Source organism: Dipodomys spectabilis, unplaced genomic scaffold (genome assembly GCF_019054845.1).
Source record: "Dipodomys spectabilis isolate Male_0828 unplaced genomic scaffold, ASM1905484v1 ptg000256l, whole genome shotgun sequence".
Taxonomy (NCBI): Eukaryota; Metazoa; Chordata; class Mammalia; order Rodentia; family Heteromyidae; genus Dipodomys; species Dipodomys spectabilis.
This window is the reverse complement of record NW_024870933.1, coordinates 362,452-385,515: the sequence shown is the minus strand read 5'-3', so window position 1 is coordinate 385,515 and position 23,064 is coordinate 362,452. Positions and strand designations below refer to the sequence as shown.

The 23,064-nt window shown below is 35.5% G+C and overlaps 1 protein-coding gene across 2 annotated transcripts in view; it reads right to left on the bottom strand.

Moving 5' to 3' along the window:
* The window catches only part of Fign (fidgetin, microtubule severing factor), a 129,928-nt gene extending 111,290 nt beyond the window's left edge, over positions 1-18,638 (bottom strand). Inside the window, exons 1-2 of one of the 2 annotated variants that reach the window (XM_042699507.1) lie at positions 18,260-18,638; positions 17,261-17,430 (exon numbers count right to left, since the gene is read on the bottom strand). In XM_042699507.1, coding sequence (XP_042555441.1) covers positions 17,261-17,285 — 25 coding nt within the window. In that variant the 5' untranslated portion in view covers positions 17,286-17,430; positions 18,260-18,638. The remainder of the gene's footprint in view (positions 1-17,260; positions 17,431-18,259) is intronic. The other variant, XM_042699510.1, reaches the window with a different exon arrangement.
* Positions 18,639-23,064: the final 4,426 nt, after the last annotated feature.

The following is a 23,064-nucleotide window of genomic DNA, read 5'->3' as shown; positions in this document are numbered from 1 at the left end:
GGTTATTCATTTAAAAATCAACGTTTCAACCATATCAAGCTGTAACCTTTCTTGAAATGTAAATGAATGGTTTAAATGAGAAGATTAATAAAGAAGGGATGTTCCAATTCCAAGCATGGCATGCTATGTATTTTTAAATTTGTCTATGCCAGATGCTGTCAGTCAGAACAAAAAACTGTCCAAGCAGACAATCTGTGCGTCTGAATGTTGATCATGTTGGAAAGTACAGGGGGGAGGGGGGGAGAGTGTGTCAAGGATTCATGGTCCTTCATCTTTGCAGTAGAGCAAACACGTCTCTCAGTATAGCGACAGACAGCTGCTTCCACTTTCTAATGTGCCCTAACTTAGATCACTGAAAGAATTGTCAGCACTCAGAGAAACACACAAAGATAACACAGCCAGCTGCCATGGAGGGGAAAACAGCACAGCTCAGAAGAAATGGGATTTGTTCCATTTGCATGATGCTGCCTCCCCTGGGCCCCTTTCTTTCAAATCCAAAGCACAAAAGACAACACTTAACATATTTGCTTAAAGATGACAACCTCATGTTGATTTCATTTGGATGTAACAGTGTCAGGATTACGGATATAAGAATATATTATATCTGTAACAGAGACTGACAAATGTACCCATCAGTGGAACTGTCTGATTCATCTGCTTATACAGCCATTTTACCATCCCAAGGGTGCCATCTAAGTAGTAACTTTAGAAGACTGAAGGTCTAATTTTATTACACCACATTTCAACCTACTAAACAATATTATTTCTAAAATAGATCATTTTTATTGGAAGTCTCCCTGATGAAAAATCCAGTAGACACCAGAGAATTTATGAACTGTATGGGTCCTTTGAACTCAATATACTGCCCATTTTAAACAACTTTTCTTGCTGTATAGCAAATTCCAAGTATCAAATAGGTGAAAGTTAGAGAGAGAGAGAGAAAGAGAGAGAGAATATGTATATTTTGAGTACATTGATATAATAGATATTTATACATAAGAAGAGAAAGAAATAATTATAGATTACATGGGTAACTATGAAATTAGGCATCACTTGATCTAATGGAATTAATTCTAACCACTTACTTCTGTCTATTCCATATGTCTTCTCTCAACACAGCATATATACCTGAATGGCAACAATAAGAATAGTGATACCTTGTCAATATGTTTTAGACATATACTTCATCTGATTTGCAGTTAAGGTATTGTTTAGGAACAAGTATAAGACAAGATACTGATTTAAAGCTATATTGACTAGCTACTGCTCATTAAAATATGTCCAGTTAAGGAAACCATAATTCTGATCTGGAGCCTCTATATGTCCATGAGCCTATTCTGCATAAGTTTATGTAACTATTTTTAAGCAAATAGACTTATGGTGATATTATTGTACTGGGTTATTTACATCCAGGTCACCACATTACTATGGTTTTCTTGATTGGAATTATTGGGGTGAGAATGGAAATAAAGGAGAGGGTAGAGAGGAAACAATCATGTTTTTTCACATATAGATCATACATACAGATACTTACACAGATGCACGCACGGAGTCACTTCCTATAACAAAATTCTGGCTCCCTATGTTCCTGTTCTATCCAAAGGAACACTCTGATGCTTGTTGCTATTTACTGACAACAGTATAAGTCACTCATTTGGTTGTGTTTTATAAAATAGAGTTAGCTGCTATATGCGATAGTTCTTCACAGCAGATGGTTACCAATCATTATTTTCCATTTGTTTAGTTTCCAGTAAGCATAAGAAAAACTCTGGGTAGCAATGCAAAGAAAACTAGCAGCATGTATGATAACTCAACGAGTGCCAGAAGATGCATTAAAAAAGGAAAAACAATATGGAATTGCTTTTATCACATAATATATCAAGATTAAATATAATTTTGAAGAATGGAGGGAGGTTATCCCTACCTCCATCCATTAAAAAAAGACCATTTGAATAATGTATTATTTCTTAGGGTAAAATCCTCTGAAATTTAGCTTTTATGTTTTTTTTCCAAGTGATCAAACTTTCTAGAAACAACTTATTATAACCATTAATGTTTGTCATCGTCCACAATGAAATCACTTTCTTTGCCTCTAAGTGGCCCAGTTGTCCAACAGAAAATGGGAAATAGGAGCCATTTGTGGACAAGTGCACATGCACAGAAAATTAAGCTGTAAATATCTGGACTGGGTTATTATTGGAATCTGGAAACATCTGGGGCTACAGAACAAGCCAAGCCCCATTTCCACCATGTCCAGGTAATTGCTTAAATGATTTATACCTTACTGTTTCTATTAAAAATGCCTTTAAAGAGAAACATTTGTAGGCTTGGTTCAGCAATAAAAACTGGTATCTGATTTCACTTGTACAAAGTCTTGTGAAAGATGTTACAATTTTTCAAGGGCATATGCATGACGAAACTAAACCCTGAACAAAGACTGAGTGCTAAAAGAAGGTGTGGCCATTCTCTCAAAGAAAATAATCACTTTAGGAAAACAAATGTTAAGTGGCTTATTTGTGATTAAGCTTCTAGTCTAAATAAAAGTATCCATTAAAAATCATTCTCTTCCTGCACAGATGACAGATATATTCAATCTTTTTGAGGGTGAACTGTAGCTTAATATCCATTTTCAATTTGTTTTAATTTCTCATAAATCTTATGTACTGACACTTCAACTGAATGATATATAAAACTTAATCCATAAGGGACAGATAGATGCCACCTTCCAGACTGACTTGGGCCACTTAGATAAAAATCAGGAGAGAGATTTAAATTGGTACACTTAGCTATGTGTAAAGAGCTACCAATTGGCTAATCAAAATGAAAGAATTTTCAATGCTGTCATTTGTTTTCTAGGTAGCAATGCTGAATTCAGACATACCACACACACACACACACACACACACACATGCATAGTTGTATTCACTTGGAAATCAATATTACATTTCAGACTTTAAGGCAAGAAGATCTGGTTAAAATTTCAAACAATTATAGTGGTCAACTGTGCATATGGTATTAAATAAATCAAAGTCAAATAAATAATTTGTCGTTAATGTGTGTGTGTGTGTGTGTGTGTGTGCCCGTGCGCGCACATGCACACACTGGAGCTTGAAGTCAGGGCCTGCAAAATGTTCCTTAGCTTTTTCACTCAAGGCTGACACTGTACCACTTGAGCCATAGCTCTACTTCCAGCTTTCTTGTGATTAATTGGAGATAAGAGTCTCATGAACTTTCCTGCTTGGGCCGACTTTGAACAGTGATCTTCATATCTCAGCTTCTTGAGAGCTAGGATTATAGGCATGAACCCCTGGTACCTGGGTAGCCACTGAATTTTAACCATGGTTCATATTTTGTCACCAACCACTTATAAGAAATACTAATCTCAGAATCATATTCCAATCTTGCTCTATGAAAAGACTAAATGTAAATAGCTGGCATTTAATGTGCAAAGAGTCTGCATGGGTATTTTTTTTCACTTATTTAAAACCACTACTTCCTAATTAGGTATCAAGTAGAATTTCAGGACTGTGTCTTTTACATCTTCTTTTGATTTTGTTCGGATGTTGGCAAGCTCCCATTATAAGACTTTACAATTTATAGTGTTTGCTTTCTAACAGATTTGAATTTAAATTTTAGCAAATTTAACTTGCTTGAAGATTATTACTTTCCAGAAAGCCAGGCTGATTTAACAAAGAAACTAAACACATGGGTTTTCACTGTTGCAATCAAACTGCATAAATGGGTTTGATGCTTTTATTACATTGTTTTATAGCTTTTATTATCTACTTCAATGTACTATTGTTCAGTGTCAAAGTTCCTTGCTGAAGATGCTGTGTTTTTCTGTACAACTTACTAAACAACATTTGTCCACTTTAACCTACTTGGTGGCACATCTCTATGCTGATTCAGGATCAACAATTGGTACTACAGATATTTTCTTCTACATGGTATGAGATCAATCTATATTTCAATATGAAATGACAATGTAGTATCTAGAGTTTTCAGCTCTGAAGAGGCCAAATTAGAAGAAAACTAGTGAGTTTTCAGAAACGTTATGTTTTCTTGACAGAACTGTGTTTTTTAAAAGAATGATAATTGAGTCTTTGTTTCTTTCTGGGTTCTCTTATGTAACTATGTGAACTAGACTTTTCTCTGGTACATCTTTATGCTTAAAAACATAAATAGGAAATGAGGGCTGGGAAGGTGGCTCAGTGGTAGAGCGCTTGCCTTGCATGATGAGGCCCTGGGTTCGATTCCTCAGCACCACATAAGCAAAAAGAAAAAAGCCAGAAGTGGTGCTGTGGCTCAAGTGGTAGAGTGCTAGCCTTGAGCTGAAGAGCTGAGGGACAGCACCCAGGCTCAGAGTTCAGGCCCCACGACTGGACCCCACCCCCTGCAAAAAAAAAACAAACAAACATAAATAGGAAATGAAAACCTTGTAAAAAAAAAACTGTTGACTAGCTTGTTACAATTTTAACATTTGATCAAATTGAATTTCTCTCAGGAAATTTTATAAAGACATTTGTTGTAACATTAGTTGACAGATTTGAGAAAGAAATTGACCCTTCTCCAAGCACACAAACCCAACTGGTAAAGCAATTGAACCACTAGAAGACCATTGGGTGGAATCTCAAGCAAATTCTTTACTGCCCAGTGTTTAGTACGAAATAAATTAATAATGTCAGACATTAAACAGAATGTAACAGAGCCAACTTTAAATGTACTGAAGACATTTACAAACTTCTAAATTCCTAATAGCTATCAATTGTTCACCAATAGTTTGCATCTCACATCTTATCACTCCAAGTACCATCTTGTTTTCAAAATCTGTTTTGAGAACTTCCAAGGAACAAATTTCCTACTTATCAGAGAAAAACAATTAGAAAAGCCCAAGATGCAGCTAATTTCCAACACTCAACCAAAGGCTGAGTAACAAACTTTCAATTAACCTTATAATGACAAAAAGTTGTTCTCAAAATTTCTACCATTTTATGATCCAATGTCTCAAATTTTTATGAAATATAAGCAAAAATACATAGAACTTAGCCATTAAATGTTCTTTGTTATAGCTTAAAGTCAAAGTAGGTAGAGAAACAAGTGTGGGATTTTTAAAAATAGTATTATGATGTAGTTTTAATAAAAATAATTTAAATACCTTCTATCCAGACAGGTGAAAATAGAATTAGTAAATCTTTCTTTTCATTTGAATAATTACAAAACTGTTTCTCAGGGTTATAAAATCTCTCTTTACGAACTACATAAGAAATAAAGCAATTTCAATTTTTTAATGAAATATATAATTTTAATATTTGTTTCTAAATATTTTCAAAAGCATTTTCAACTTAGTAAGAAATACGTAGGGAATGAACAAAGTAGATATCTCAATCACTTTTATAATTCAATCCACCAAATATACATTGAATCTGTTATGTGTTACATTGTACACATACACACAAGTGTTTAGAAGATTAAAAATAGAAAGGAATTTGATAAAGCTGCTCACAGGGAGTTGATAGTTTTATAAAGACAAAAGACAATTGCCCAGCAATCTACAAGAGAAGGAAGATGATGTTAATGATAAAAAGAAGATACTTTAGCAATGCTAAAGTGAAATTAAACAGGTATCAAATGGAGCTTAATTAGGTTTAGAAAGCCTTCACAAATAATACAACTTTTGACCAGGACATCAATGTCCTAGTAGAATTTCAACAGATGGAAGAGAGCAGTTCAGGGAGCAAATAAAGGTGAGCCAAGAATAGGTGGAATAGAGGTAAGTGGGAATTGCTCACATATAAATGAAGATGCGACTTTTGGATTTTTTTTTTCCAAAAAGGATTAAAGGTCCCTATTTCTACTGGTTAAGGTAGTCTGATTGTTAATCAATCTATCTTAATCTCTTACAGAGGAAATGTATGAGCTAACTAATACTCAACGATTCTCAAATAATTAGACCTGCTAACCCTTTTGCTGTCAACTTATTGGTAAGCATACTTCATGAATAGCTACCATCCTTTCTGAAAGTCTCCAAAATACAGTGATAAATGACCCTTGAGCTTCCTTTTGTTTCAAAGACAACTTCTTGGGGATCATTAAGAGGAAAAGGAATCTCTGCCATCAGTCATAGACTGCTAGCAAGATTTCAAGTTTTTCAAGTTTACCAGACTAATCCACAGAAAAGCAGTCACAGATTATCTAGAATTTCAAGATACCTTAATTGTTATTGCCTCTTATCTCCTTTCATAAAAAGAAAGGAAAAAGAAAGGGAGGGAGGAAGCGTGGGAGGGAGGATGGAAAAGAAAAAAAAAGAAAGAAAGAAAAATGAGGCATAGAGAAGCTAACTGACTTGCCCAAGCAAATCAATGGACAGGACAGGATTCTGTTGAGACAGTTCCTGGTTACTGTAACTTTCTGAAATCCTCATCAGTGGCAATGTTCACCCTCTTTAGGTAGAATCTGCATAAATTTTGGAACTATATCTAGAATATATCATTAATATTGTGAATACATAGCTTATTTTTATGAGGTCAAACCAGGAAGAGTGTTTTTTGAAGTTAAAAGCTTTAAGAGCTCATGTACAAACCTCGGGGTTCAAAGAAATTGTTCACAATCTTAACTTTTCTTTAGAATCAGCTTGGAGCATAAAGACATAACATACTCCTCCAAACACCCATGTAGTTGGTATGGGGTAAGGGATTGGGAAGAAAAAATGTTAAATATGTGTTGTGTTTGTTTAATTGTTTTGAGACTGACTCTTGATATGTAGATCAAGTTAAAGCCAAATTTACTATCATCCCACCTGAGCCTCCTAAGTGCTGAGATATAGGTATGTATACTCACACTAGGATAAAGTTTGGCTTTTGCTTTGTTATGAATTCTTTTTTGTTTATTTTGATTTTTACTGCATTTGTTTCTTTTATGGCAATGAAGATAGAGGTTCAAAGTATCACCAAATTTTTCTAAAATCCAATCAAATCATACTTCAAAACTTTGGCCATTTTATAGCAATAAGTTTCAGAAGCAATCTTTAAGTTATATATCAGTCCCTGGTGGATTTTCTTCTACAGTTTTACCTGTGGCCTAAGCAAACTGAGAATCTTGTGGGAGATAATATGTCAAGAGTAACAGTAATCATCTTTAAAGGCATCTGAGTTTTTCAACTTTTCTAACTTATAGGTAGAGATAAAAGAAGTCATTTTTAATTCTCATTTGCATGATAAGAAATGTGTCCACTTATAAAGGGAGATTATCCTGTGTTTAGATTACAGTGCTACATTCTCTTTAATGTACACTGGTCACTAATTTCCTAATAAGTGATCAGATTTTCATACAATTATATTAGGATTTAATTTATACAGCTACCAATATTGTCTTTATCAACAGCTAAATGAAAACTATCCTTACTCATAGCTTTGCCTCAAAAGCTTTCCCTAATGTCTTGCCCTTTTAGCTATTTCTCCCGATCCTACAAGTTCTCCTTCATCAAGAACAGTATATCCATGATGACAATGGCTGCTTTGCTTCCTACCAGCCTAATACCCACCCGAATATGCCCTTAATGAATTCAAGTACCTCTTCATGATCTAAATACCATATACAAGTGGCTCAAGGAAAATTTGATTCTCCAGATGATCAAGTAATAACCAGACTTGCACATAATTTTTTTTTAATTCTAGCCCTTCAAAATAGTATAAAGGTAGTTGTTAAAATTGGAGTCTAGCAGTAGAAGGTTGGATATTACGGCAAGGTTCTTGCTATTTACTACTTGCAAATACCAAAATGAGCAGAAAATCTTTTCACTAACCATTAAGCAAAGATATCTACAGAGTTAGAAAATACAGATGAAGCTAACCAAATATGCTTTTAGATACATAGGTAGATTACATAAAATATGCCTACAATTCTTGCCATATTATATTAGTGGTATAATGACATTTTATTAGAATATATTTTAAGGAAATATGATTAATTATGAAAATTTACAATATTATAAACAAATTTATGCTAAATTCTATGCTAAGCTCCTTGGGTATCTTTAAAAGTAAACACTATAAAGCAGTTTCCCATCACACTTTTAACACTAAAACAAAATAAAACTAAAAAAGAAGAAAAAAAACTCAAAACAAACACTGATACAGTGCATTTACTCCTTTAAGAATGCAAAGAATTCAATAAAGATTTCTTTCTTGCATGGGACTTATTAAAGGGATTACAATAAAACAAGACCTAATAAAGAAATTTCCATTTTAGATTTTTTCTACCACTTTAACAATTATTGATAATAATTTCACACTCACTTTTTTTTAATCCAAGAGATTTTTTCAGTATATCCACTGTATTTTCCTCTTCCTAGGGAGAAAACATCTACTTTTTAATACAAGATTCTCTTTTTCTTGCTGTACTTGAGTACATTTAATTTAGTAATTGGTTAATAAAATTAATCATTTTGTTTCAAATTAGGACATGCTGATAGTATTTGTGTTACATGTAAAATCTTCCTCAAAAAAAAAAAATCAAGCAATGTTTATATAGGAATATAAAATTCCAAAACTGGCAATATTATTTTTTCATTCTAGTTTTTCAAATGAGGATTAGCACCATTTGAGTTCCCAATGTCTATATTGAGGTCATGTCAGAACTCTACACTCCAATGTTTCTCAATCTGAGTAATGCAAATGAAAAAAAAAATCTCTCTTTACAAGAGAATTTTGCAATCATACTCCTGGCAGAGGATATATGATAGAGGTAGGGGAAATAAAACCCCTATCTTTGGTAAGTAGGACTTAAAATTGACTCCAGATTTGTGAGTCAAGAACAGAAAGTCAGTTTTAATATAGCTGTGCTTTAAAAAGTAAAAATGGCTGCTATTCTTAACCAGTTACATATCAGGCATTATTCTTCAAAAATGAGTCATAAAATATCTTTTTAAGTACTTAAAGTCATGAATATGTTCTACTCTTTTACCTCTGCATGAATGTAATTTTTCATTTTCCAGGAAAGGATATATTTTGTAACTAACCCCGTTAACCTAATTACTCATAAAATAATATCCAAAGTGTCCCTAACATCAATTTCTTCACAAAGAAGTGTATCTATCCCCATGTATAAGAGAATATTCCATTTAGAAAATCAAAACTGTATTTTTTGTTTGAAGGTTCCTCTGGATGCATTCAATTCCTCAAAACACAATGTAGCAAAAGCAGTTAAAGTCTGCGAACACTAAGCCTACTCTTTCAATATCTTTGTTCCTTCACACTCATATTCAAAACTATTAACTATTAAACATAAAAGAATAATAGTCTTGTTTATTTAACAGTATTTTCTTGATCTTCAAAATGTCGAGTATAATGAAAATGTCTTCAATATAGAGAGAAACTTTTTATCCTACTCAGAATAATTATCTTGTAAGATTAAAATCAGTGAATCATACCTAAATAAAATTTGTAAGTTAGCAAAATTGTGGTATACAATCTAAGAGAAAGTTTGTAGCCTTAACTTCAGTTTGAAACAGATAAAGAGAAAACATGACTCCAGGGGAAATAAGACAGCTATTTTGGCCATAATCATGCACCATGTACTGCTACTTACTTACCCATTTTTGGTTTCAATTATTTTTAATGTTAAATATTTTACACAAGGATAAAAGGTAGGAAAAGGGCTAGATTTGAAATTATACTACATAATTTATAGAGAGAACCCAGAAGCTTTTACAAATATAGATGTGATTAATCTCCTATCAAAACATTTCAGATTTGCAATGCTTTCCATGCAAAGGGTTTCTTAAACTGTGGGGTGAGTTTTTAATTAAGTTGGATGTCTTTATACGTGCAATTTTCCCGCTTCCTTCCATTGCCTATCAATTTGCAGCACAACCTATTGTTATTACACAGGACAAAGGTTTTTTTTTATTCTTAAACTTTATATATTTCTTAGCACAAAATATAATAAAGTATAATAAAACATGTTTATTCCTTAAAATTATCTTTAAAGCTCCCATTTCCCACCTGAGTCTTGGATTACATAAAATAATAGTTACTTTCCGGAGCTCTTTGATTTTTTTTTCTTCCTGGCAGTGTGATGTGAGAACTATCTTTTGAAAATAAATGGTGTAACTTCAAATGCAATCAGACCTATGAACGTTGGACATTCCATTCTATCTCTGTTTTGACTTTTAAAAGCTGCTCAACTTAAAATTTTAGATTTATGTATGTCAGTACAAAGTTTAATCTTATTGCAAAGTACCTCGTCAAACAACAATGTGTATGTTCCATTCACCCATCTACCAAATGCTCAGTCCCAGAGGAAAAAAGAGCCACACACATTCACCACAGAGTGAAGTTTTTTCAATATAAGTTGAGAAGCCAAGTTACAATCTGAATATAATCACTGGGAAAGTAGTGTTACATTGTGAAAGAGTAACTTTTCATCTTTAACACAGCTGTCACCACATGTTTATATAGCTACTGTGCCACTTCACATGTCAAAATATCAATACCGACACTATCATAACAAGGTAATTATTTTTGTATATGCTCCTCTTCCCTTTCACTCAATGAGTTGTGCTTTTGTTTCTTTAATAGTCAGAATCTTCTGCATAATTTAAGATTTCTACTTTTTCAAAGCAAACTTAATAGTACATGTACCTCAACCTGAGGAGATAGTAGAGGTGACAAGGGAGAACCTATCAGACTCTTACTACAAATCCCATGGAAATAATCCCATTCAAATGACTCTGCACTTAGAGGATACGTATTTAATTATTCACTCAAGTGCCAATAATTGGAAAACACAGAGCTCTTCTTAAGAATATTTGCATAAAATTTCATGAAGTGTATTAGGTACAGGGCAACATGAGATTAAACCAAATATTTCATGAACTAGTTCAAAGATTGAAAGAGCAGGAGATATACCCAATGGTGTATTTTTTCCCCCCATTAAGTCTCTGAACTAACTCCCATAAATACCTCTTTAGGGAGAGGCATGTGAAGTAACTGTGGAGTAGTCAGTCTCCACACGGGAGATCAGTGATTTACCCAAATTAGTGCCAGACAATAGTTTGTAGGTAGAAAATTTAGAACCAGTCTCATTGCCCTGCAATCTATGGGCACAGAGTATTCCCACACAGGAGGGACTTGCATTTGGTTGAATGTTAAATTGTGACTGTCTTGTAGTTATTAACAATTTTGAACAAGATGCTTCTCATTTAAATTTTTCAGCAGGCCTCAGAAATTCTGTACATGGTGTCAGTTGAAGGTGACAGTATTTGTCAGTGGCAAAAAGAGTAAGTCAAAGGACTAACAAAGTGTTCAGTTTAGGGCTGCAATGTAGCTCTGTGGCAAAGCATTTGTCTAGCAAGTGCAACATCCTGGGCTAGATCCCCAGTCCCAAAAAAGAAAAGATTTTTAAAAATACAGTTAAAAATATACTTTAAAATATAAATCCCATGTTTGCATATTTATTCATTTTTATTTTTTGAATATTACTTTTCATAAATAATGATTTCTCCTGAATCAGTACAAGAAAGTAGAGGTCACTTGTTCTCTGATGAGTGTTGCTTAAATGTGTACAACATTTAATTGCCATCTTTGAATGCATCCAACTAATGAAAACATTCGTTGAATAAGGAAAAATCAAGTAAGGCCTTTTTTAAGTGGATGAAGTAAAATGTGGTTTCTGTTCTCTTGCCAACAATACATAAGCCAGTGGGATAAAACAGATACAGAAATTATCAGCAGAAATCCAAATCCATAGGAAAGAAACTGAGCAAAGCATTTCAACAGTAAGATGTTGAAGAAAAGATCCTTCAGATATTTTAAGTTTTGTATTATGCAGCAAAAAAATAAACTTTATAGTAAACCATGTTAGCAAATTATAAAGCCCAAATAATTGTTTTGAGAAAGGGCTACTCATCCTATGAAAGCGAGAACAAAATCCTAAGCAAATTTTCCAAGATCATAGAAAATATTAAACCAAATTTCCCAACTTCTGAATATAAATACCTATGCAGTTACAAAACACAGTGAAATTTAACCTTGGGCTTCACAGAGTGAATCATGCACTCTACTTTTAATATGTGTCAGTTTTTAAAAAATTATTGGGAGCAGTGATAGTACAGATGCTTTGTGAAAGTCACAGTATCTAAAATATGAGCAAACATATCCATTTATACATGTATTTAACATAAATACATCTGAATTGAAATTCCCCTTTGGATTGGCAGCTTCTGATATACTTTGAAACAGCAGTCCACCATATGCAATGTTAAGCAAAGTGTCAATATTCAAATAACAAGACAACAAGCAGATTTGTTGCATAAAATATGTAAATATTATTAGCAGAAAATGCCAAATGATAGCTCATGTTTTCACGGATCCTGATCATTTCTTTTTACTGACTCCTCAATCTCAGCAAAAGCTAGTCTTGTCAACAGGTTCCATGAGGATGGAAGCAATGCAGTGAGACAGAGCTAAACAGGAACCTGTACTATTGTTGCCTAAAGGAAACAGATCACCCACCTGCTTTCTTTCCATTTGCTTCAAACTTGCCAGTGTAATTTACATTGAGGATATTTTCTTGGTCAATTCCTTCTTTCAGCTATCTGTATTTCTCTTAGTAAAGTGCATCCCACAACTGTAATTGTTCTTGAAATGACAACATTATAAACATCCAGTGAACCACTAAAGAGCAGTCCCTGTCAGAGAAGTTATGCTTGAATTTTCTACTTCAAGTCACATGCAAAAAGTTTAAAAGTATATATTTAAAATTAGAGAAACAAGAAGAAAATGGCAAAAATCTAGCCATGAAACATATGTGCCATTTATTTCAGTCTCTCAAACAAAAAGAGAAAGAGAGATTAAAAAATGACGGTTAGGTTAAAATTCTGTCTGCATGGATGCAACTGTTATTGGAGTTTTAGTCCTTCAAGTGAAAACCCAAGATAATTTTATGTTATAATTGTTAATAAAACAATACCATTTGTATATCTCTAAAGAAAGATGACATCATATTCAGTTGTATAAATTGAGTGGCAAATTGCACTACTTTTGGTGCCATTTGTTTGTTCTAATTGGTCAATGACTGAAAGAAGCGCATATATGTTGATTAATCAAGTCTATCAATCAGTAATTTAGTCAAGATCTCTACACTTGTCTACAGAAAAATCCCTCCCAATCAAAAATTTACAGATCAATTTTAAATTCCTGGTAATTAGATGCATTAACTACAATAATGGACATGGTACTTTATAAAGTAATAGATGAAATTTGTACTCAATAATATGTTGGTCAAAGTTAAAATATCAAGTGTTTCTATTAAAGTAAGCTTCTAAGAACAAACCAGAAAGTTCAACGCATAAAAGCCTGCAATTGTTTCAAATACACCTAATAATTCTGCTGATTTTGGACAATTAAAGCTGATTACTTAATTAGGCAATTATTTAAGGCATCCAAACACTGACACCGACAAAAACAGGAAAGCATTAACAAAGCTCCTCTTCACCTTGAGATAAAAATTCTGAAAACCACTGCAGACATTCAAACTTTCTAGATCTGCCCCTATGCAAAATAAAAGCAAGATATTAAATTCTAAAAGGTGACAGCCCAGAGCTTAGGGAGAAAAATAATTTACCAATAATGAAATTATTCACTTATCTTTTCAGAAGACTTATAGTTTAAACTATTTTAGAAAGCAGTAATACAGATGGTCTCTATGGATTCTTGGAAATAGAACTTCTTATATTCCTTCTGGGCACATTGTTTATTGTCTAAATGCAATTAATGAAATTCTGCTCTCTTGAATGTCTATCCAAAGTACCTGCCTACAAAATAGTTTTCAAAGTTCCTGCCTGGCACAAATAACAACAAAAAACAATAATAATTTTCTATTTATGAAAGGAAAATAGCCTTGGAAACACGGCTGCAGGAATCCTAAATATAACTTTAAAAAAATCTTGTTTTCATTCAGAAAATATTAGATACAGTTTCTTAAATCTCACAGATTCAGTGGAGTCGAGAGATAAATTTTGTTTTTAAAGAAAACCATAATAATAGCTGCTTCTTGATATAACTCCAAAGAGACCTTATAAACTATCCTTTTGGGAGAAAAGAAAAGCAAGTCAACTCACAGGTACAGCTTCCAAACAGAAGTCTTCCTCTTTTCCAGGAACATGACAATGAGAGTTTATTACACTGTTATGATTCTTTCATTTCAGACATGATTAATTAGCAAGTATTGCACTTCTCAAAACTCCCACCACACTCTTCCCTGCTTATTTAACAGACCTACATGAAATTAACAAGTAGCCACCAGCAGTCTAAGCCAAGTCTCCAAAAACTCTATTTCAAAGAAAATACTTCCTTCATATCATTGCCTCTCAAAGTAAAGCAGACTCCTTTTCACTACAAAATGCTTTTGGAAAAAAAAAAATCTTGGTGATTTTCCTAACAATACCTTTTAAATGTTGAATAATGCATGCATCATATTCAGTATTCAGAAATATGTGCCATGTTTAATCTGGCATACCTCTATTTTTAAGCTGAAATTTCAAAACACTGATGAGTCCATGTAATTTGTAACTATCCACAAGAACAGTTAATAAACAATAGAAATTATGTGTGCAAGCATGTTTGAGAACATAGTTTTTAGAGAAAAAAATGTGATTTTTTTCCCCAAATAAAGCTAATTTGATAATAAAGCTAATAAAAATGAAGATAAGAAACAGGAATAAAGGGGAAAAAAGAGAACTCTAAAATTTAAATAAAGGAAAACTCTCTTCATATTCTTCCAAATACATTTTTAAAATAATTTTCCTTTTCAATAACTATTTTCAAAATGTCTGTATTAATGAAGAAGCAACCATAACTAGAGGTATTATAAATGCATATTTAAGCAATTATGAATTTATAAAGCCTAGGATCTTTGCTTCAGCCTCTCAACTGAGATGGCTAGAAAACTTCACACATAGTACAATACTGATAAATAGACCTTGTTGGTCCTAAAAAACAATTTTAAAAAAATCTATACTGGTCAAAAGATGTTTGCTGTTTTTTTCCTGTTGTATTAAATTTAGGATCAAAAACATCAAAGCAGCTTCCACCTCAGACCTAACTTTTAGAGGATCAATGTGACAAGGCAGTCCCTGATAGATGTTTCTCTTGATAAACGACTTGTTCAAAAGAGACATTGTAGCTTTCATTTCCTGACCACAACACACTTTTAATTTGCAACAGCAGAGCTGCCAGAGTGTGAGCAGTTGCCCACTTTCTAGTCTTTTAGGTTTGTAGCTCTGGTTCCTTTAGGCCACACATTGGAGAGCAAACAAAATCTAAAAATAACAATCAAGAGTAACAGGATCAGAAAATAGAAGTCACTAATACCACTTTATACAAATACACAAGTACTTTGTGTGTGTGTGTGTGTGTGTGTGTGTGTGTGTGTGTGTGTACGTATACACCCACCAAATAGTAATGTATGATAACAAGATGCCTGGTGAACATAATTTGTACACCAGGCATTTAAATACATAGAGAAATAAATTGTGTGACTATTATTTAATAGTAAATAGAAACTTGGGGAGGGCAATTTAGCAATTTACACACTTAAATCTGCTGTTAAATGTCATGAATTACATGACTGCCTATGCTGGAGTGGATTTTCTTTTTTTTTACATACTATTGCAATGATTATTATAACTACTACCCAGAAATCACATTTAAGTATCAATACGGTGAACAGTCAAACCATCCAATTTCTGCTCTCAGCACATTGTCTGAGTTCCGATTTAAAATTTATAAATGTAATATCCTCCTCATCACAGGCAGCAGCCCAATCTGCTCTGAATATATATTACAGCTTTAACATCACAGAGGGAAATCGCCCATCTGGCAATCCCATTCGCTCCAACAGCTCCGGGGTAAAAAAAAAAAAAAAAAGAAAAAAAGCTGTGCTCTCTCCTCTTTAAAACATTTCTCAGGGCAAATTATGTGCATCTAAAATAAACAATCTTTTTATTGATCGCTTCAAAGTCAACAAGTTCCAAATGCAAAATTCAATCAAATCCTTCCTACCATGTAAGAGCGGTGTGTGTAGTTCTACAGTCAAGAGTCCAACCAGAAGTGTGTGTCTTGCCACGGGTCTGGAAGTCTCTTTCCTCTTATTCACATTTGTGTTAGGAGAAAGCAGTGACCAGGGCCACACTGCAGACGGCTGGCAGCTTTGCCCCTCTGTTATTTCTTTCTTTCAATTCTCTCTTTCCTTCTTTTACTCTTTTTAAGAAGGCATTCAGGGTGGGAATAAATGCAGTAACAAGAACAACAACAGCAGATACTTTAAAGTGGACATATCTTTTGCTTAACCAAAATACTTTAACATTTTTTGTTGTTTCCTCTTAGTCTTAATTGAATATCACAAAGTGTACACACAGCACAACCACAAGAGCTATTGAAAACCCCCCTCCTCTCACTCCATTTAACTGACCTTTTTTTTAGAGAGAGGGAAGAGAGATTTCAAATGAAGTCAGTTTCAGTGCCTGATTATTTAATTCTGTCACAGGTTAAAAGTAAAAAAAAAAAAAAGTGCTGACAGACAAGCGAATGGCAAGAGGGGGGGAAAAACCTGTCACTGTTTCTTTATAAGACATTAAAGACTTTAAACAATCAACATATATAAATATATACATATTATTTTCACATAAAAGATACTCCTTTACTCACTCATTCCCAAAATACAACACAGAAGAACTGATTACTCCACAAAGTGCAATCATCAAGAAAGCTGATAGTCAAATTGCATTCAAAGGTTGACAAAAAGAAATTTTCATCCAGTCCTGTGTGTGTACATATATACACACACATATATACATAGTTTCATTAGTTAGCAATCTTTCCCCACATCCCACCTCCTCCCTTCTCCACCCCCTCAAAAAAGAACCCCCGCAGAGTTTAACTAATTTACATACCATTTGACTTCAGCCTTTAAAAAGTGCATTACTAGTAACATGCAACTTCAAGATTACAGCTAAAACTGATAAAAAGTGAATTCAAGTAATATAGTAATCAAAATTTAAATATTTAAACAAGTGATAGTACAGGTAAAAAAATAAGCATAGTGACAGACTAAAATAAACATAAATAAATGCATATATATTTAAAAGGAATTAGATAATCGCGAGCATCTGATTGCCGAGCAGTTTCAAAGCTTTTATCATGCGATTTAATTTGTCTTTCCTATTTAGATTCAAAGGAAGTAAATTCCAAAACTGACATACCATAAACACTGGTGCTACTGATCATTTCTTGCTGGCAGCACAAAAAGCTGAATTGGATTTCTCACAAGCAGGAATTCCAAAGGTTGCTTTTCATTAAAGCCACTTTTCCTCTCAGCTATCAAATGTCACTGCCTTGAAACGTGGGCCCTTTCGTCAGGTATTCATTTAACCTACATGCATATAATTAAGGGGGAAAGCAACATCAACAAAAAGGGGGTCTCAGATCACAGGAGAAGAAAGAAAGGAAAAAAAGCACATGACCAGGAATGCAAGTCCATGTCAATTTCACTCACTCCCATTGAAACTAACAAGAGCTCCGGGGAGGACGGTAATAGGATCAGTGGATTGTATATACCATTAAATTATACATCTTTCTCTCCCGTTCCTCGCCAACAATACGCCCACCACGCTGTACCCCCTTCTTCAAGATGATGTGCTTACATTTTTCTGCAACCGATCTTCTGACATTTTTCTCGTTCCCCGGGCCACGAGATGGTAATTTAGCCTCAACTTTTTGTGTGTGTGCAAGATTCTTATTTACACTTCTTATTTACTTAGAAGTTAGTTCCCGAAGAAAGTCTAGCCCCACCCTATGGCCCCCGCTTTCTTCTTATTTTTTTTTCTTTAATTTTTGAAGTTAAAAAAAAAAAGATAGTAGTAAACCCCATATAGGGAAAACTGAGATTCTTACGACCGCGAACTCTTAATCTCATACTATTGTTACCGTGATTAAGCAGCAAAAAGAGGGGGAAATGCATTATAACGTTTCAGGGCTACTTTGTAGGGGAGATAGATATTAGATAGCAGGTTGGCGTACCGAAGAGAAAACAAATTGCAAATCCAATTTTATGCTTACGGCACAACTCGAAGATCTTTTTTTTAAAAAAAATTACGAATCTTTGGTCTATTTGTATTCTTGAAAAAAAAAACAAAAACAAAAAATTTAAACAGATGGTAGAAAGAAAAAAAGAAGCCCAACAACTAAGAAGCTCCTCTTACCTGAAGGTGCGTCGCAAGAACGCGCTGCGTTAGCGTAGCATCGATCCGATGTGTTTGCTGATGAATGGAAGCTAGGGTTAAGTGAAGGTGCCTATGATTTGAAATCATTCCAAGTTTTTGAAGGGAAGACGGACTGCAGCCTCTGCCATGTTGGAATTTCAAACCCAAAACAGCTGCTTGGAAGGAGCCAGCATGCCAGAGGCTGAGCGCAGGCGCAGAGCGCCGCCGAGCCAAATTCAAATCACTTTCACACTAAGAGCCAAAGATCAGTTTTCAAAGGAGAGAGGGAGAAAAGAGACGGAGGCTGCCGAGAGCGAGAGCAGACGAGAGGCAGTGGCGAGAGGCGGGCCGTGGAGAGAGACGGGCAGCAGGAGCACCGGGAGGGAGAGGGAGAGGCGCGCGGAGCCCGCGGAGCTGGAGGGGGAGCGCGGGAGGGAGGCGGGAGGCGAGCGGCGAGCCAGCCGGGGACGCGCCGGAGATTCATGGGCTGGGAGGGCTCAATGGCCGCGCCGCGCCGGCCGGCCGGCCGCTCGGGTCAGGTTACACGGCCCGGGCCGCGGCGGCCGCCCAGCCTCTCCGACGCGCTCGCGCGGCCCGGAGGGGGCCCCGAGGTCATGCTTGCGCACGCGGGGACCCGGGGCGCTCCCTGCCCTCTCTCTCGGGGAGCCCAGCCTGAGCAGCGGGGATCACCGCCTGCGGGGAAGAGGGGAGGGGGGAAGCTTTTCTTCCCACGCGTGACCGGCCCGCCCTTGCGATCCACCCACCCACCCACCTAAACCCAGCCACGGAGGGGCCCGGGACACGGCCGCGCAGCTCCTGGGCCTGCGGGTCCCCCTCCCCCCCGCTCCCCAGCCTCCTCTCCAGCTCTCTCGACAGCTTGCGGGCCGGCCCAACCTTTCCCAGCCCCTTCCCCAGACTCCCGGAACAGGGCAGGATCTGGCCCAGAGCTGGGACCTCACCCCCCGCCCCCCGCCTCACCCCCAGCACCAGCCAGAAATAATGACTTTATCTACCAAGAAAGAAGCGGCAACTTCGGGAGGACAATCTGCTGGAACCCAGATCTCCTGCCCGCCTCCCTGGGTTTAAATAAAATCCTAAATGTCTAGGTGTGCGGTCCCCTCTCGGGGCTTCTCGGCTCCCCTCCCTACCTTCCCTCCCGACCTCCCCCGGGCGGCCCGGGCAGGGGAAAGCCAGCGCCTGCCCTGGGGCCCCTCGGTGCGGGCTGCTGGTTCAGCCATAGACCTTAGGCTTCTGCTCTCCCAGCCCCCCTCTGTGGAGCAATCTGGGGACCCAGGAGTGGGAAGAGAGTAGGGGCTTTGTAGTGCTGGGAGCTGAGGAAGAATGAAATGTGCAGTTGAGTGTGTTGCTCGCATCCCAGGAAGCAATGCAGTGCTGATTGTCTGTTGCTGAGATAGGCTTTTGTTCGGAACATAAGGTTTAAGAAACACACACACGTTTTCTGGGGTCTCTTGTTAGATGTAAATGTGCTGCGTCCAGACGCTTACTATGCAGTGTAAGCTCAGTTGGTTTACTAATCACCCCGCCCCACCCCCAAACAATCAGGATCATTTGAATGGGAACCTCATTCAGACTTCTAGGCTCAGAGTGTTGTCTTCAACCTATTTCATTCTAGACTAGCCAACCATCCAACTGAGATAATAAAGCAAACAATAACATTTGATCATGATGTCTACGAGATAATGTGCCCCGGCAAAGTTCTTTAGGAACTGTAATGAGAAAGACTGAGATGAGTAATAATTTCTCATTTTCATTCAATAGGACTTTAATAATAAATAAATGGTGACTTTATACTTGGGCCTGGTGGACATCCAGTCTGCTGTATTTCAACTAAGCTTAAAAAAAGAATGAAAGGAGCAAATTACGTATTGCACCAGGAGGCCACCAAACTGCAACTGTTATCTTTGAAGATTAGAAACTGAAAATGTTGTTTAGAACTGGCCTTACCCATAACTGTTGAAAGTTCCCCCTGCTTCTCTTCTGTGGCTTTAACAGACAGCACTGCAGCTTTTCCCAGGCTGAACCTCAGCACTTAAAAAACACCAACTATATACTCAGAAATCCTGGTGTAATTTTCTTACATTAGAGTAGATGCATTTAGATAACAATGATATATACATATACCATACAAGGCATATGACAGGAGTTAAAGAAAAAAAAAGATCTATAAATATTTCTCAGGAATGAGATTTCTATTTGGAATGAATTTGACCTTTCAGAGCATTAAAAATCTAGACTTCGAAAGAAAACAGAAGAACTTTATTCTCATGTAACAGAGAACACTGAACTCCTTTTACTTATACTTGACAAGACAGCTTTGAAAATGGTATTAATAAAAGTTGTTCATTGGGTTTCACCACAAAGAAATAAGTGTAGGGAAATATCTCTGGGCCACTGTTGGATTAGGTACAGGTGAATTTAAAGAAAAACTCTGAAGAACTTAATTTCAGTTATTACACATTTGAGGAATGATAACCTGACGTCTAGAGGCTGAATAGATGCTCTATGCAATTAAGGCAAAACCCCTCTTTCCTTGTTAGTCAAAAAAAAAAAAGTTTGGAAGTCATCAATCTTTAAGTCTACATTCCTAGGACTAAATTTACAGTGCCTTATGAATGAATTACATTAAACAAATACCCTTTCAGTATAAAAACAATGTATTATAACGACAGACTTACCAATTCACTTTCAATGTTTAGAATAAAATAATTCCTTCTCTTTAAAAGGACAGGAAAACGTGTACTTAGCAGGAATTTATAATAACAAGTAGTTGTTTTCAATTGTCTTATATGTCCATTTGAAGGGTTACAGAATCCATTGTTCAACATACCAATGAATATAATTATCTGTGGAGCCAAACAGAGGAAAAATTATTTGAATGAACACAGCATGTATATTTACACAGAGTTTTAAATTTTTCAAAATTACATATATGAGGTAGAAAGAGGCTTACATAATGGAATATATATTATGGGATTTGCATGACTAATAGGGTCCAGAGAAAGTTTCCGCTGCACTGTGTCTAGTGTTCTCTTATTTTACTTATTTTTTTTAAAAAAAGTTGCTTTTCTTCAATTATTTTAAGCAAAGCAACATTTGACTTTTTTCCACAGGGATTTATTTCTTGTTTGCAATATTCACAGTTTTTGTTCTTTCAGTATAGCAATCTTTCAGAACATGCTATGATTAAAAGATAATTTTAACAGGCACAATGTTCTATCTGGATTTAGTTTTGTTTAAAGGAAACATTCTGATGTACCTGGATCCATCACTACATTTGATGAAACTTTTCATATGGAAACATGAGGAATAGAAATCAAGTTGATCTCTAATCAAGGAAACAGCTAACAGGAGAACAAGAGTTAACTCTTTTTTTCCCATTGCATTAGTTACTTTGCATATATTCTCCTTCTAATTTTACTTTTTTAAAAGTCAGAAATTAAGACATACTGAATTCTATTTTGAAAAATATATGCATTCCTAAAACACAGTGTATTCTGGTTTGAGCTTTTCAAGAAAATTAGAAGAAAAATCAGTTGTTATTTTCCTTCAGAGCTGAGCTACCTCTGTGACAAACATGTGAGAATTTGCATGTGTTCCTTCCAAGCTAATTCAGAGAAAAGATTCTACTTTTTCCTGTGTTCTTATTCTCAAGATAACATAAGAAACAACAAAACTGAAAGAAAGAAAATAAGCAAGGTGAAATTGAATGTGATTTTGTAGATGATCATCTGCTTGTCTGCACTAGAGTATGGACAATGGGAACAAAGCTGGACACAGATGAGCTTTTCCTGGATGACAGATAGGGAAAGAGAAGATGACCACAAAAGTAAGAAAATTTAAGAGAAGATGGGAGTAACACATGCTTTACAGGGAAAGGCAAGTTGGGAGGGCTGTTACGCTAAGTACAACTCAGTTCAATTTTATTTTTAAATACTATATTTTTAGTTTTAAACAGTATTAAATATTTTAGTGAAACATCACACTGATAATATTTACTATATTTACAAAACACTGTAGACTTACAAGATATTTTTGGTACCTACACTTTGGTACCTACCTATACCCTTGTTCTCATAATATGACATAGAAAATTAGTGATACCATAATGTTTCCATACGATTGAAGTTTAAAGATCCTCATTTTTACTACAATTTAAGACTGAACAAGAAGTTCCCTTTGAAAGCAAGTAAAGACCTTGACTTCATGGAACAAAATTACTCAAGTTGTTCAGAATTACACTTCAATGGAGATATAGTGAAATAGTGTTAGGGTGGTCCATGCATGAGAGTGGTGGCAATGAATTGGAAAATTCTGTGATAGGATCACCTAAGATATTTTTGAAGAAAACCCAGAAATGTTTTCTTCTAATAATCTGTGGATTCTATTTTTTGTTCACATAAATCATATTTGTAATATTTATATTTGCTGTAACCTCTGCCTGATTTTGCAGAGTTCTTCCTTTCATTCAGAAAACACATGCTAAATACTTAATGCGGTTAAAAGCAGTGTTAAAAACTGTAAAATTTAAAAGAAAACTGACATTTTATGGATGGTACCAGATAAATATAGCTCAATATGAATTTTATAAGTATGCTTATAAAAGATTTCTATCTGGAAAAATATGTGTGATTTTTTTTCCAGAAAGAAGGCAACCTTTTTAGAATTTGTAGTCTAAATCTTTATCTTCCAGTGCACAAACCACTTGTAGTTTGTATACATAACTCTGTCTCTGTCTCTATTACTCAGTCTCTTTCCTTCTGTCTCTCTGTCTCTGCCTGTCTCTC